This window comes from Mastomys coucha, unplaced genomic scaffold (assembly GCF_008632895.1).
Source record: "Mastomys coucha isolate ucsf_1 unplaced genomic scaffold, UCSF_Mcou_1 pScaffold9, whole genome shotgun sequence".
Lineage (NCBI taxonomy): Eukaryota > Metazoa > Chordata > Mammalia > Rodentia > Muridae > Mastomys > Mastomys coucha.
In genome coordinates, this window is record NW_022196915.1 from 7,448,979 (window position 1) to 7,462,479 (window position 13,501).

Here is a 13,501-nt window from a genome sequence, read left to right on the forward strand (position 1 = left end):
TCTGTATGCCAGACAAGCACTCTTATCACTGAGCTACATGCCCAGCACAGTAACTGTGCTCTGAATCCTGGATTTTTTATCTTATCAAGTCAGCAGGAAGGAGCATGGGGAGGGAGTGTATGTGTTCTTCGTTACCATTTGCCCTTCCTTACAATCTGCCTTTTGGCTGTAGCTTATCGTGGTCAAACAGGAAGACAAGCTGGAGATGATGTTCAAGCACTTCCTGGTGGAAGACAAGAGCCTAAGTGGAGGTGCATCCTATGTGGACTTTCTCTGTCATATGCACAAGGAGATACGGCAGCTACTGAGCTAAAGCAAGTGGGTAAATGGCATAGGTCCTAGGCCAGCTTCCAGGAAGAACCCCAGGATGGCAGAGAAATTGGGACAGTTCCATATCTTATAAGTCATGTAAGCTGACCTCAGTTGACTTCTTTGGGGGGGAGGGCAAGATACAAGGAGACACCTTCTTTCTGGGCTCAAATACCCTACCACTCTGTCATGACCTGCTGATCGAAGGTGCCCCAGGCCCCTTACTCTACCCTTTCTCCTGCTAATCCTGTTGTAATGAATGTAGTTTCTCAGTTCACTGTATATGATTCGGTGTTGGGGGTTTGGAGGCAGCCGGGCCCTGGCAACAATGTGTCCCTTTGGACGAGCCTCCAAGAGGAACGGGGCAGGCAGGAAGTGGGAATCCCAGGGTTATTACAGGAGGTGGCAAATTCAGCTCCATGTCATCAACAACTTCCTATATTAGGGATAAAATATACAGGTGCACAAGAGCTGGGGTACAGGCCGTAGGTGGTGGAGAGTAAAATAGTTGGTCCTTTGGGGGCCTGATGATCAGTAGCAAAGTCATAGTTAATGAGGATGGATGAGTAGCCTCTCTACTTCCACTGTGCGTGCTCTCTCTCCCCTGCAATGATTGGTGAGCACTTCGTGGACAGAAGCACATAGCTAGAGATGAATGAGCCTGGGGTAAGAATTGCAAAGCATATTAACACCCAGTGGAAGTAGCAGCCTCCTTTCCAGATGGAGAAGCCCCAATCCTGGATGGTTCTGTGGAGAGCTTGATGGTCAACTTGCAATACCTCACAGAGCCAGCCCACAATCCCTCTCAGCTTCAGCCAGAAATGTTGTTGGGGAGAGGCAGAGATGGCAGGAGCCCTGTCTTCTGGTGCCAGGACGTTACTGGGCTTTGGTATTGACTGAGTGGCTGACAAGTTATCTTCCAACTCCTATTGGCTGGGCAGGACAAGGGCTAGGAATGACGGTGGTCAGGCTTGCCTGCTCCCAGCCCAGGATGCCCCTGCTATGGACCTTTCATTTCTTTTCATTGGTTTATTTTTCAATGCATCTTTAATTTGTAAAGAAATAAAATAAGATGTAACCAGTATCCCTTTCATTACTTGCGACTTCTCCCCACCCTGCCTGCGGCTAAGAGGGGTTACGCATGCGCCCCGTGCCCCTATGGCGTAGGACCTAGTCCACTCCCCACCCGCCGCAGGGCGGGGTTTCGTGCTGTCCGAGTGGGTCCGGTGTGGACATGGCTGCTCGCTGCACCGAGGCGGTGCTGGCCGCCCTGGGTGTGCTCAGCGTCTGTTCGGCCAGCAGCTCCGGGCCCGAGGCTTCTAGGGAGGCAGAGAGGGAGGAGCCGTGGGATGGCGCGGTTTTCCGGCCGCCGGCTGCCCTAGGCGCCGTGGGGATAGCGCGCGGGCCGGGGTCCCCGCCGCCGGGCAACTCGGAGACGGAGGACCTACCAGTGTTGCTGTGGTGGAGCCCAGGTCTGTTTCCGCACTTCCCAGGTGACTCGGAGCGGATACAGTGTGCGCACGGCGCGTGCGTGGCGTCCCGGGATCGACGGGCGCGCGCCGACCCGCGGACGCGCGCACTGCTCTTTTACGGCACGGACTTCCGTGCGGCGGACGCGCCCCTGCCGCGCCTGGCGCACCAGAGCTGGGCGCTCTTGCACGAGGAGTCGCCGCTCAACAACTTTCTTCTGAGTCACGGCCCGGGCATCCGCCTCTTCAATCTCACGGCCACTTTCAGCCGCCACTCGGACTACCCTCTGCCGCTGCAATGGCTGCCCGGGGCCGCCTATTTGCGCCGGCCCGCGCCTCCGCTCCGGGAGCGCGCCGAGTGGCGTCGCCGCGGATACGCGCCGTTGCTCTATTTGCAGTCCCACTGCGACGTGCCTTCCGACCGGGACCGCTACGTACGCGAGCTCATGCGCTTCATCCCGGTGGGTAAGAGAGCGGCGAGGTGAGGCGGGGCGGGGGTGGGCCGGGCGAACGCACACCCTGCTGACCGCCGTGCTCTGACTCGCTTAGGTGGATTCCTATGGCAAGTGTCTGCAGAATCGCCAGCCGCCCACCGTGCGGTTACAGGACACAGCCACGGCCACCACGGAGGATCCAGAACTCATGGCCTTTTTGTCCCGGTATAAGTTCCACTTGGCCCTGGAAAATGCCATCTGCAACGATTACATGACAGAAAAACTGTGGCGCCCCATGCATCTGGGTGCCGTGCCTGTGTATCGTGGATCACCCTCTGTGAGGGACTGGATGCCCAATAATCACTCCGTCATCCTAATTGATGACTTTGAGTCCCCTCAAAAGTTGGCAGAGTTTATTGACTTTCTGGACAAAAATGATGAAGAGTATATGAAATACCTTGCGTACAAGCAGCCTGGAGGCATCACCAACCAGTTTCTTCTGGATAACCTGGAGCACAGGGAGTGGGGAGTGAATGATCCTATGTTGCCTAACTACCTCAATGGCTTTGAGTGTTTCGTCTGTGACCATGAACTGGCTCGGCTGGATGCCGAGAAAGCACATGCATCCTCTCATGGGGACATTCCTGTCCCTGAGCCTCACATTGCCCAGTCATCGCACATGAACTGCCCAGTGCCTACCCCTGGCTTTGGGAAAGTCGAAGAGATTCCAGAGAATGACAGGTAAAGGGGTTGCTGGGATGCCCTGCAGCTGCCAAATCAAACTCCTTGCTTTCTTAGCGTATTGGGGACTGTGAAAAAGGCAATATAGGCTCACTTTGCTTTAAGGTGTCAGTAGTAGTTGGGGGGCTGGGTGTGGTAAATACACCTGTTATCCCAGTGGTGTGGGGAAGTTTAGGAACCCTGAGCACATGAAATGGGGCCAGGCTGTAAATAGCCTATAAGTCAAGCTGAGGATCAGCACCTGACGGGGAGGTGGGCAGCATAAAGATGGGTTTTGGTTGTGCTGAGATGAAGCCCAGGGCCTTTTGCATGCCAGAAGAATACTTTTCTACCTAGTCACACACTCAGCCCAATAAGAGCATTTTCAAAGGATTTTCCTGTAGAAATCAACTAATTTGTCTGTAGAAATCAACTAATCAGACAAACTAGAGTCTCATGCTGTAGCCTGGTCTGACCTCAGACTTGTGGTGATCCTCCTGACTCACTCTCCCAAGTGCTGAGATAACAAGAGGGAAGCCACCAAACCCATGAAAAGCGTTTGCATCTTTTTTGTGTTTGATGAGGTCAGAGCTTTGAGTATGCTAAGCAAGCCCTCTACCATTGAGCTATATTCTCAGCCCTCCTATTGCTTTTATATGCCCCGATTTATTCACTCTAAATAGAATTGAAGGAATTGCTTTCAATAGGTGTTGTATAATTAATATTGGGGGGTCAGTGTGGGTAAAGGGAAGTGACTCAAAAGCAGGTTACACTGGGAGATAGAATGGGAAATGTTGAAACCACCCACAGCAAGCCACCACAGTTAATTTGGAGAGGGATTACTAGAATAGCTCACAGAAAGGGACTTTCAACAGTGGGTGGCAGCAGAGGCCTGCTTACTTATGCTGCTGGCATAATAGGATCTTCATGGTGGAGTCTTTCACTAAAAATCTGTCAGTTTATGCTGAATATATGGTTTACTAGAAGAAAAATCAAAACATTAGGGAAATAGCCAGGGATTATAGTGCATACCTGTAATTCTAAATGTATTGCTAAATGTAATGCTAAAAAGATCGAGTTAGGAGTATCGGGAATTCAAGGTCATAGTTTGCCATGTCAAGGTCATAGTTTGAGGCCAGCCTGGGCTATTAGAGACCCTGTCCCATTAACAAAAGAAAATTCAGGTTATGTCTTTTCTACACACTAGATGTCACTGTACCTTCATTTAGATTTTCAAATAACTGAAGGTTAAAACCATGTAAAAGCTCTCTGGCTTTCCTCTAGAATATCATTTCCCTGCTCTGGACCCTTTGCACTTCCTCCACATTTGAGAGCTAGAGGCAAGTCTGCAATGTCAGCTACTTAGGAGGACTAGGATGGCTGTATGTTTATGACCTACTTCCTGTCTCTTGGACTAGAATTAGTTTTACTCCATACCTTCTTTCCTTCACAGCAGAGCCTTGTCCTATCCAGAGGCCCAGTATCTGCTTAATTTTTGTTTGTTTTTCAAGACAGGGTTTTTCTGTGAAGCCTTGGCTGTCCTGGAACTCAGAGATCCCCCTGCCTCTGCCTCTGCCTCTGCCTCTGCCTCCTGGGTGCTGAGATTAAAAGTGTGTGTCACCACCATGGCCCTGCTTATGATTTCTTTGGGACGAGTCAAAGAAAGGCAGAGCCTATTACTGCTGTGGCTCCCCAACTCACCTTCCACTCCTGTTTTGTCATTTCAGCTGGAAGGAAATGTGGCTACAAGATTATTGGCAAGGTCTCTATCAGGGGGAAGCTCTCACTGCCATGATCCACAACAATGAGACACAGCAGAGCAAATTTTGGGATTATGTACATGAGATCTTCATGAAAAGGAATAAAAATCTCTAACTGCCTTCATGCAAGAGCTGTTAGCTTGGAAGACTTAAGGAGACCGCTTTACCATGGTTCCTAAGGCACATTCACCTTTAGTGAGTACTGTCTTCTGTGGATGGATGTGCTCACTGATTCTCCTGCCCTGTACTGGATTGGAACCTTGGGGTTTGAGACTACTAGGCAAGTACTCCCAGCCCCCTCCACCTGAATGGTATGGAGCCAGTATCTCAGCCTGTGGTAAGAGAGCTTCTCCTTAGAGAGACGCAGAAGCATCCATTTGATGACTCAAGTACACTTCTCATGTCTGTAGCCATTTCATCATTTTAAATATGGGCAGGATGGTTTAGGCTATGATCTGTAAAACTTGTTATTTAGTACCTTTAAAAGTGTCTATTCCTCATCTTCTCAGCTGTTGTACTGGTAAGGAGGCAGGGCCTTATGTGTGGATGTTATTCTGTTTTTCTGCTTTTTTTCTCCCTTTTGAGATAGGTCTCACTACATGGCCCAAGCTGGCATCCAAACTCCTAGGCCTAACTGAAATACCTGCTTAGCCTCTGAGTTGGGGGCTACAGGTATGCAGCACTATGCCCAGCTCTTCAAGTTACTTTAAAAAAATACTTGCACTGTCTTTAATATCAAATGTCTTCTAAGTAGCTTGCTCTTTCTGGCTTTAGGCAATTTCCCACAAAGTGGAAAGACTGACAAACATTTCCATCATACTTGTCTCCCCCACCCCCGAAACAGTTTTTCTGGATTGCCCTGGCTGTCCTGGAACTCATTCTGTAGACCAGGCTGGCCTCGAACTCAGAAATTCACCTGCCTCTGCCTCCCAAGTGCTGGGATTAAAGGTGTGTGCCACTACCGCCCAGCCATTTCCATCATTCTTACTGCTTGGTTTTCTTGTTTAGAGTATATTTGGAATTCTTTTTCTTACGAACAGACTAAGTAGTTAATATTGACACTGATGTCAGTTCAGTGTATTGCCTTGTTCTAGGGCTGAAAAGCCCCATTCAGTAATCAATTACTCAAATTCTCTCACATTTGGAATTCACATTCCAGATAACTTTTATGGTGCCAAGTCACTGGAGTTTTGTTGTTGTTATTGTTGTTGTTGTGGTTGTTTTTGTTTTGTGGTTCTGGGAAGGCAAGCATTCTATAAACTGAGTTATAGCTGTGACCCTAATTTTTTTTGTCTGTGTGTATGTTGGTTTTTTTTGTTTTTGTTTTTGTTTTTGTTTTTGCTTTTGCTTTAATAAAGCCAGCCCAAGGCCATCAGTTCAAACAGATTGAAGAAAGCAAGGGATTTAAGTCACCCTTAAGTAAATAAAAACTTTAGATTTGGGGTTGGAGAGATGGCTGTACCGTTAAGAGCACTGACTACTCTTCTAGACCGCCTAAGTTTGATTCCCAGCACCCACATAGTAGCTGACAACTGTCTGTAACTTCAGATCCAGGGGGATTAGATACCTTGTCTTGCCTCTGTAGATACCAGACATGAATGTGCTGCACAGACATATATATATTCAGGCAAAACTACCATTTATATCCACAACAACCAGAACTGTAGAATTGAAGATATAGACGAACTGCCTACTGCTGTAGGATAGCAGGAGCTTTTCTGGGGCGGTTAGAAAGACTGCCTTGGGCCTTAGAGCTGCACTTACTGTGCTGATGAATTACCACTTAAGACGTCTCTTGGTTTGTTAGCGTATCTGATTGTGAACTACAGATATCTGTGACTCCAAGTCAATACAGATAGATACATATATGCATGTTAGATGCTTTAAGCAACCAGGCTTCATGGTTAATATCTAAGGATGTGACCAAGAAAAGCTTTAACATAGGTTGGAATTACATTGCTAAAGTTTTTGTTTTTCATTGTGCATGTTGTTGGGGATGGATCGTAAGGCTCTGTGCATGCTAAGCATGTGCTCTGGCTCTGCCCCCGAGTCATGTCCCTAGACCTTTATTTTGTTCTTTAGTTAAAAAAAAAATGTCTTCAGTAGTAGCATGGAAATTGTTTAACCTATTTTTTTTTTTTTTGTTTTTTGTTTTTTGTTTTTGTTTTCCAGAGAACAGGATTTTTTTTTTTTTTTTTTAGAAAAAAAAAAAAAGAGTGGGTCCATGAGTGCTATGCCAACTTGTGTTACAACAGCAAGACTGTCTCAAAAAAAAAAGTTAAAATTTTATAGTATAGATGGGCATGGTTGTGCAAGCTTGTAGTTTCACATTCCAGCACTTTGGGAGGCAGGGGCAGGTGGATCGAGTGTTCCGGGTTAGCCAGAGCTCTATGTTGAGACCCCATCTCAAAAGGTAAATAAACATTTATCTCATAGTATAAAACAAGTCAGAGGACTCTCGCAGGGGTAGGGGCCTGTCCATTCCACCGCTCACAGGACACGCATTTCTCTAGGACTTTTATGCAAAGTGAGCCAGCTGTTCATAAATGGTTGTTGCTGGAGAATCACTTCCCAGACTCCTTTATCCCTATCATTATGTAAATAACCATGTAAAGATCTGGACAAATCAGGTGCTATACAAGGGAAAGGACTATGAATCACCATGGTACTGTGCCAATGAAAAAGCTTTACTTTCCTATGGGAACAGCAACAAGAATTTTTTCAGGTTTGAGGCTCAGCTACAATGTATACAGCACCATTATTTGCTGCAGGTTGTGGGCACTAGTGGTAGAAGTCTTAATAGGAGTCTTCTATTTACTTCCAGAGTATGGGATAGAACACAAGGCTGATGGCAAGTGTTACTATTTTTTTTATTATCTCAGGTTTCATTTTATACAATAAATCGCTTTTTACAGTGTCTTCTACTTGGTTACTTTATTACGCTTGTTTATTATGTGTATGTGTGTGGTAACTTGAACTACCTTGTACATGTATATATCAGAAGAGTCACTTTTCTTTCTACCATGTGTGGTCTCAGGAACTGAACTCCTATCAACTTAGTGGCAACACCTCTGTTCACCAATTGAGCCATTTTGCTGGCCTGTATTTGCTTATTTTGGGGGATTGAGGGTGATAAAATTGGAGACTTGTAAAAAATAATGGTAAACACTTTTCCTTTTTTGTTTCATTATTTTATTTTTTGTTTGTTTCTTTAAGGCAGGGTCATGTTATGTGGCCCTGGCTTGCCTAGTACTCATATATAACTTAGGCTGCTTTCAAACCCCTTTTTTAAATTTTACTTTATTTATTTTTATTTTATTTTTAGGTTTTTCGAGACAGGGTTTCTCTGTGTAGCCCTGGCTGTCCTGGAACTCACTCTGTAGACCTGGTTGGCCTCAAGGTTTCAAACTCTTAATCTGTCTCCTGCCTCAGCTTCCCAAGTGCTTGGATTGTAGGTCTATGCCAAGCTTGGCATAGCTATTTTTAGCACGAACAAGATACACAAAGGCTCATCTCATTTTAAATATTTTTTTTTAAGATTTACTTATTTATTTTATGTGATTACACTGTAGCTGTACAAATGCTTATGAGCCTTCAGTGGTCATTTTAAATACATTTTTAAAAAGATTTATTTATTTTATATATGTGAGTACAACACTGTAGCTATACAGATCGTTGTGAGCCTTCATGTGGTTGTTGGGAATTGAATTTTTTAGGACCTCTGCTCACTCTGGTCCGCCCTGCTCACTCTGGCCCAAAGATTTATTTATTATTATACATAAGTACGCTGTAGCTGACTTCAGACGTACCAGAAGAGGGTGTCAGGTCCCATTAAGGGTGGTTGTAAGCCACCATGTGGTTGCTGGGATTTGAACTCAGGACCTTCAGAAGAACAGTCAGTGCTCTTACCCAATGAGCCATCTTGCTAGCCCCTTTAAATATTTAAGAGATATTTAAAAATATTTTTCCATGCTCGATTTGGCAACATATATACTAAAATTGGGATGATACAGAGACTTAGCATGGCTCCTGTGCAAGGATGACATGCAAATTCGTGAAGTGTTCCATATTTTTGTAAAGGGAATAAAAAAGATTTGTTAGTAAATGCAAATTAAAGTTTGGGAAAGAAAAAAAAAAATCCCTTGTGTGTGCGTGCAGGCTGTTGGTAGAGGTAATTATGAGCCCTGCGAAGTGGATGCTGGAAACCAGAGTCCCCTGGAAGAGCTTGAAACACTTTAAGCATGGAGCTACCTCTCCAGATCCGAGCTAAGATTTCAAAGTAGATGTTGGGGTAGATAAGGTCACAAACAATGAAACTGTGGTGGGTGCTATGATGGCTGCTGGTAGGGTGTGGCCAGAGAGGGAAAATCCCTCTGATGTGAACCCAGTGTTAATCTTGGGGATTCTCCAGAAAAATCAAGTCCACCATTTTGGGCTAAATTTAAAGCAAGCTTTATTAGATACTAAATACTGACCAAAAGATGTACTTTGGTCAGGACCATTCTCCAGAATTTCCCTCCCTCATGAGATTGACCTCGAGCTACATGACTCAGGAAGAAAGCCATCCCTGTAGGTTATTAAGGGAGAATTCCAAATATTTGTGGTAAATAATTTCAACAAGAAAGTACCTATGCAAATACATCTTGCTCTAAAGTAGACATCATATCAACTACAGGACTGCTGGGTTCCGCTTCCATTAGCAGAAATGTCTTGGGAATTCATTTGCAAATACCAAAGAATCCATAGCACATCTTTTGACTCGGTTTTGTAAATAGTTAAGTCAAACACTAAGTCCAACAGATCACAGCTGGAAGTCTGTAAAAAGAAATGATATAAATGTTGTAATATTAAATATTGTGTATGTCATACATAAGTGTTTCAACATTCACCTTACTGTGCGATCATTCCAAAAGAGTAAACATCTACCCAGCAGTCCATGTAAGAGTTGTGAAAAGCAGCCATTATTTTATTATTTTGGGTTTTCGCTACAAGGTTTCTCTGTATATCCCTGGCAGTCCTGGAGACCAGGCTAGCCTCGAACTCGGATCCTCCCCAGCGCTGAGATTTAAAGGCGTGTGCCACCACTTCCTGGCAAAAGGAGTCATCATTCTCACAGATTTGTTTAAAGTCCTTTGCAACCCCAAATCCTTAACTCCAGCCCCCAGAGGATCCGACGCCTTCCCCTGGCAGCCAGGGAGGCAGCACTAGGTAGTGCCCACACACACAGACTCACAAATAAGGGGCAGCCTCGAACATGGAGCCCTTGAGTCCTGTCCCGTCCCAAGCACGCAGATAGCGCGCACAACCTAGAGCATCCTAACCTGGTGTCGGCTGCCTGCCGGCCGGGGTTCAGATCGACCGTCACTGTGAGGTCAAGACCCGGAAAGTGCGCGCACAGCTGGCCGTGGGCGGTACGCCAAGCGCGTAGAGGTCAAGAAGGGTCACGCACGGCGCCGCCGCGGAGCCGACTGGGAACGCTGTGCAAAATGGCGACGCCCAGCCTACGCGGCCGCCTAGCGCGGTTTGCGAACCCGGGAAAACCTATCCTGAAACCCAACAAGCCTCTTATCTTAGCTAACCGCGTCGGGAACCGACGCCGAGAGAAGGGCGGTGAGCACTTGGAGCGGGGACGGCTGGGTAGTCTCGGGGGAGAGGTGTTAGGTCGGCCTGTGACTGAAGGTCCCCCAGTTCTTCCCCTCCAGAGGCAACCTGTATCACGGAGATGACGATGATGATGGCTTGCTGGAAGCAGAACGAATTCCGCGACGAAGCGTGCAGGAAAGAGATCCAGGACTTCTTCGATTGTTCTTCCAGGGCTCAGGTGATGTCTGGTTCCTAGTGTGCCTTCTTGGGATGGTTCACACCGCCTTGTGCTAAATTATGAACAGAGTCTCCCATTCATCTGGGACTGGCTCACCCTCACTAAAGTGAGAAAAACTAAGTTTTGTCGAAGGTTATCTTCACTAATTGGCTAGCCAGAATAGTAGTTTCTGATGATAACAGTCATTTGTACATCCCAAGTCCCTTTAAGTCCCCTTTTTGTTCCTTTGAGTTTTTTGGTTGGTTGGTTGGTTGGTTTGGTGTATGTGTGTGCGTGTGTATGTGTGTGTGTGTGTGTGTGTGTGTACGTGCATACGTGCATGCTTGTGTGTAAGTGCTTGCATGTTTGAATATGCAGAGACACACTGTGGGCATCAGTGCTGTGTGATGGCCTAAGGTAAATGTCTGGAATTTTCCTTCATTCCTCTTCCACTTTATTCCTTGAGACAGGGTCTCTTGGGGTTTGGAATATTATAAAAATTAGGGATCTAGGTCAGAATAAGCTGAAGAACTGTGACTTTTTTTTTTTCTGTTGTGTTTTCAGGAAGCTGGGAAGATGAGATCAATCCAGGAGTCTCTGGGAAAGTCTGAGAGTTTACCTCCCCACAAAATGACCAAGTTGTTACAGAGATTTCCCAACAAATCTCATCTCAGCTGAAAATGGAGAAACATTTTCAATGAACTCTTATTTCCTAAAGCTATACAGAGAGGCATGTTAGGGATGTTTGCATTTGCATTATTACCATGAGTTTTTGAAGGGTAAAATGAGGCAAAACACTTAATTTTGCTCTTCTGAATGAATCGTGTTCTGGATGCTGTCTTGAAATAAAAGCCTCTAAAAAGAAATTGGCCAGTTCTTGTAATTAGTTACTCCTTTTCACACCCCCAATCCCCTCCTGAAGATGAACACCCTGGCCTTTCCCTTCACTAGGCAAGCCTCAGCACTTCCTTTCTTGAGCTCTATAATCTCCCCCAGACCCTGGAAGTTCTTTACTTCCTGGTACGCCCTTCATTTCCTTTGTTTTGTTTTGTTTTGTTTTGTTTTTTCTTTTTTTGAGAGAGAGTGTCTCTGTGTAGCCCTGGCTGTCCTATAACCCATTCTGTAGATCAGGCTGGCCTCAAACTCCCAAGATCAGTCTGCCTCTCTCCCAAGTGCTGGGATTAAAGGCGTGCGTCACCACTGCCCAGTCCGAGTATGCTTTGGATGTCCTTCGTTGCCTTTGAAGTCCTCTATATCATTTAATCCTTTGGCTTTTAGATAGTAGCAGTGAAGCCTGTGTATGCAGAGCCTCTTTACCACCAGCTAGCTGTATTCTGTGAGTCCATACTTCATAAACAGTCTATCCAAAGTGCTTACTAAAGCAGTGCATATACTGACAACCCAGAGATTCTGTAGGTACATTTAATTTGATTTGTACAATTAATATTTTGGGGGGCTGGAGAGCTGGCTTAGCATCTAAGGGTGCTTGCTACTCTGGCAGAGGACTGGCGTTGGGTTCCACAGCAACTATGCTAGGTGCCTCACAACCTCCTTTAACTAGCACCAGTGGATCTGATAGCCTTTTCTGGGGCCTTTAAGTGCAATTAGAGACAGATGTATACAATAAGAAAATTTGTTGGATATGGTGGTTCTGACTGTATGTGTGCTCAGGGAGTGGCACTATTAGGAGGTGTGGCCTTGTTGGAATAGGTGTGTCACTGTTGGAGTGAGCTTAAGACCCTCATCCTAGCTGCCTGGAAATCAGTCTTCTACTAGCAGCCTTCAGTGGAAGATGTAGAATCCTTAGCTCCTCCTGCCTGGATGCTGCCATGTTCCTACCTTCATAATGGACTGAACCTGTGAACCTGTAAGCCAGCCCCAATTAAATGTTGTCCTTATAAGAGTTGCCTTGGGGGCTGGTGAGATGGCTCAGCAGGTAAGAGCACTGAATGCTCTTCCAAAGGTCCTGAGTTCAAATTCCAGCAACCACATGGTGGCTCACAGCCACCCGTAATGAGATCTGATGCCCTCTTCTGGTGTGTCTGAAGACAGTAACACTTATCTATAATAACAAATAAATCTTTGGGCCAGAGCAAGCAGGGATTGAGCAAGTGGAGTTGACACCAGTGAGTAGGGCAACCAGGGCAAGCAGGGCTGACTGGAGCGAGCAGAGGTCTGAAATTCAATTCCCAACAATCACATGAAGGCTCACAACCATCTTTACAGCTATAGTGTTCTCATATACATAAAATTAATAAATAGAATCTTTAAAAAAAAAAAAAGTTGCCTTGGTCATGGTGTCTGTTTACAGCAGTAAAACCCTAACTAAAACAGTGGTACATGCCTTTTTCCCCAGCACATAGAAGGCAGGCAGGCAGGCAGATCTCTGAGTAATGCCATAAAGGGACCCTCAAAAAGCAAAACAAAACAAAAAAACAAAAATCATTTTTTTAAAAACTTGCTTTAAAAAAAAAAAAAGCAAACAAACATCTGGGAGTTGTGGGCTCACACTTTTAATCCAGCACAGAGGCAGGCAGATCTTTGAGTTATAGCCAGCCTGGTCTATAAAGAATTCAAGGACAGGCAGGACTACATAGTGAAAACTTGTCACAAAATCCCTCAAAAAGGAAATTAAAAGGTAAAAATTACCAATGAATTAAAGACTCTGCCCAGTCTTGCTTAATGTATAAATAAGCAGTACTATTTATAAATTCGGTCATTAACTTTTACCTAAGAAATTTGAAGGTAATGTTTTTTTTTCACTTCTCCTCTGGCAACTATTTTCTTTTTCTACTAAATAATCAGGTAGAGTAGATTATCATGTCTCAATATTTCAGTGACTTTCCATTTAATTCTCCCAAGTGGTAGGACTAAGATTTGGTAGGCAATTCATTGTAAATTGCTGTTTTGTTTTTGCTTTTTCTTACATTCTCCTGTTTGCTGATAGTATTTACTATCCTCTGATAGTAGGAATAATTGTATGGGATTTTTTTTTTTTTTTTTTTTTTT

At 45.2% G+C, this 13,501-nt stretch overlaps 3 protein-coding genes, 2 long non-coding RNA genes and 1 other non-coding gene across 8 annotated transcripts in view; 4 read left to right on the forward strand and 2 right to left on the reverse strand.

Annotated features, from left to right (window-relative positions):
- The window catches only part of Sec24c (SEC24 homolog C, COPII coat complex component), a 22,500-nt gene extending 21,109 nt beyond the window's left edge, over positions 1–1,391 (forward strand). For all 3 annotated transcript variants that reach the window (XM_031361177.1, XM_031361179.1, XM_031361178.1), the window contains one exon: positions 173–1,391. In XM_031361177.1, the coding sequence (XP_031217037.1) occupies positions 173–313 (141 nt within the window). In that variant the 3' untranslated portion in view covers positions 314–1,391. The remainder of the gene's footprint in view (positions 1–172) is intronic.
- LOC116084314 lies at positions 1,324–2,101 on the reverse strand. Its single transcript, XR_004116075.1, has 2 exons — positions 1,758–2,101; positions 1,324–1,628 (listed from the first exon to the last, which is right to left on the reverse strand). It is a non-coding gene; the product is annotated as an uncharacterized LOC116084314 (long non-coding RNA).
- On the forward strand, positions 1,504–7,616 carry Fut11 (fucosyltransferase 11). The gene is made up of 3 exons (XM_031361181.1): positions 1,504–2,239; positions 2,328–2,953; positions 4,660–7,616. The coding sequence occupies exons 1-3, from the start codon at positions 1,544–1,546 to the stop codon at positions 4,805–4,807; spliced, it is 1,470 nt and encodes a 489-aa protein (XP_031217041.1). The 5' UTR covers positions 1,504–1,543; the 3' UTR covers positions 4,808–7,616.
- A 1,045-nt stretch (positions 7,617–8,661) lies between these two features.
- Positions 8,662–8,766, forward strand: LOC116085453. The gene has a single exon (XR_004116561.1). It is a non-coding gene; the product is annotated as a U6 spliceosomal RNA (small nuclear RNA).
- A 359-nt stretch (positions 8,767–9,125) lies between these two features.
- Positions 9,126–10,103, reverse strand: LOC116084364. Its single transcript, XR_004116083.1, has 2 exons — positions 10,014–10,103; positions 9,126–9,507 (listed from the first exon to the last, which is right to left on the reverse strand). It is a non-coding gene; the product is annotated as an uncharacterized LOC116084364 (long non-coding RNA).
- Positions 10,101–11,358, forward strand: Chchd1 (coiled-coil-helix-coiled-coil-helix domain containing 1). Its single transcript, XM_031361300.1, has 3 exons — positions 10,101–10,302; positions 10,395–10,513; positions 11,057–11,358. The coding sequence occupies exons 1-3, from the start codon at positions 10,179–10,181 to the stop codon at positions 11,168–11,170; spliced, it is 357 nt and encodes a 118-aa protein (XP_031217160.1). The 5' UTR covers positions 10,101–10,178; the 3' UTR covers positions 11,171–11,358.
- Positions 11,359–13,501: the final 2,143 nt, after the last annotated feature.

Bases quoted from the DNA above. Each gene is read 5' to 3' on its own strand.
- Chchd1 (XM_031361300.1), top strand. From the start codon at position 10,179: ATGGCGACGCCCAGCCTACGCGGCCGCCTAGCGCGGTTTGCGAACCCG. The intron at 10,303-10,394 runs GTGAGCACTTGG...CTTCCCCTCCAG, and splicing joins CCGACGCCGAGAGAAGGGCG to AGGCAACCTGTATCACGGAG. The intron at 10,514-11,056 runs GTGATGTCTGGT...TTGTGTTTTCAG, and splicing joins ATTGTTCTTCCAGGGCTCAG to GAAGCTGGGAAGATGAGATC.
- Fut11 (XM_031361181.1), top strand. From the start codon at position 1,544: ATGGCTGCTCGCTGCACCGAGGCGGTGCTGGCCGCCCTGGGTGTGCTC. The intron at 2,240-2,327 runs GTGGGTAAGAGA...TGACTCGCTTAG, and splicing joins AGCTCATGCGCTTCATCCCG to GTGGATTCCTATGGCAAGTG. The intron at 2,954-4,659 runs GTAAAGGGGTTG...TTGTCATTTCAG, and splicing joins GAGATTCCAGAGAATGACAG to CTGGAAGGAAATGTGGCTAC.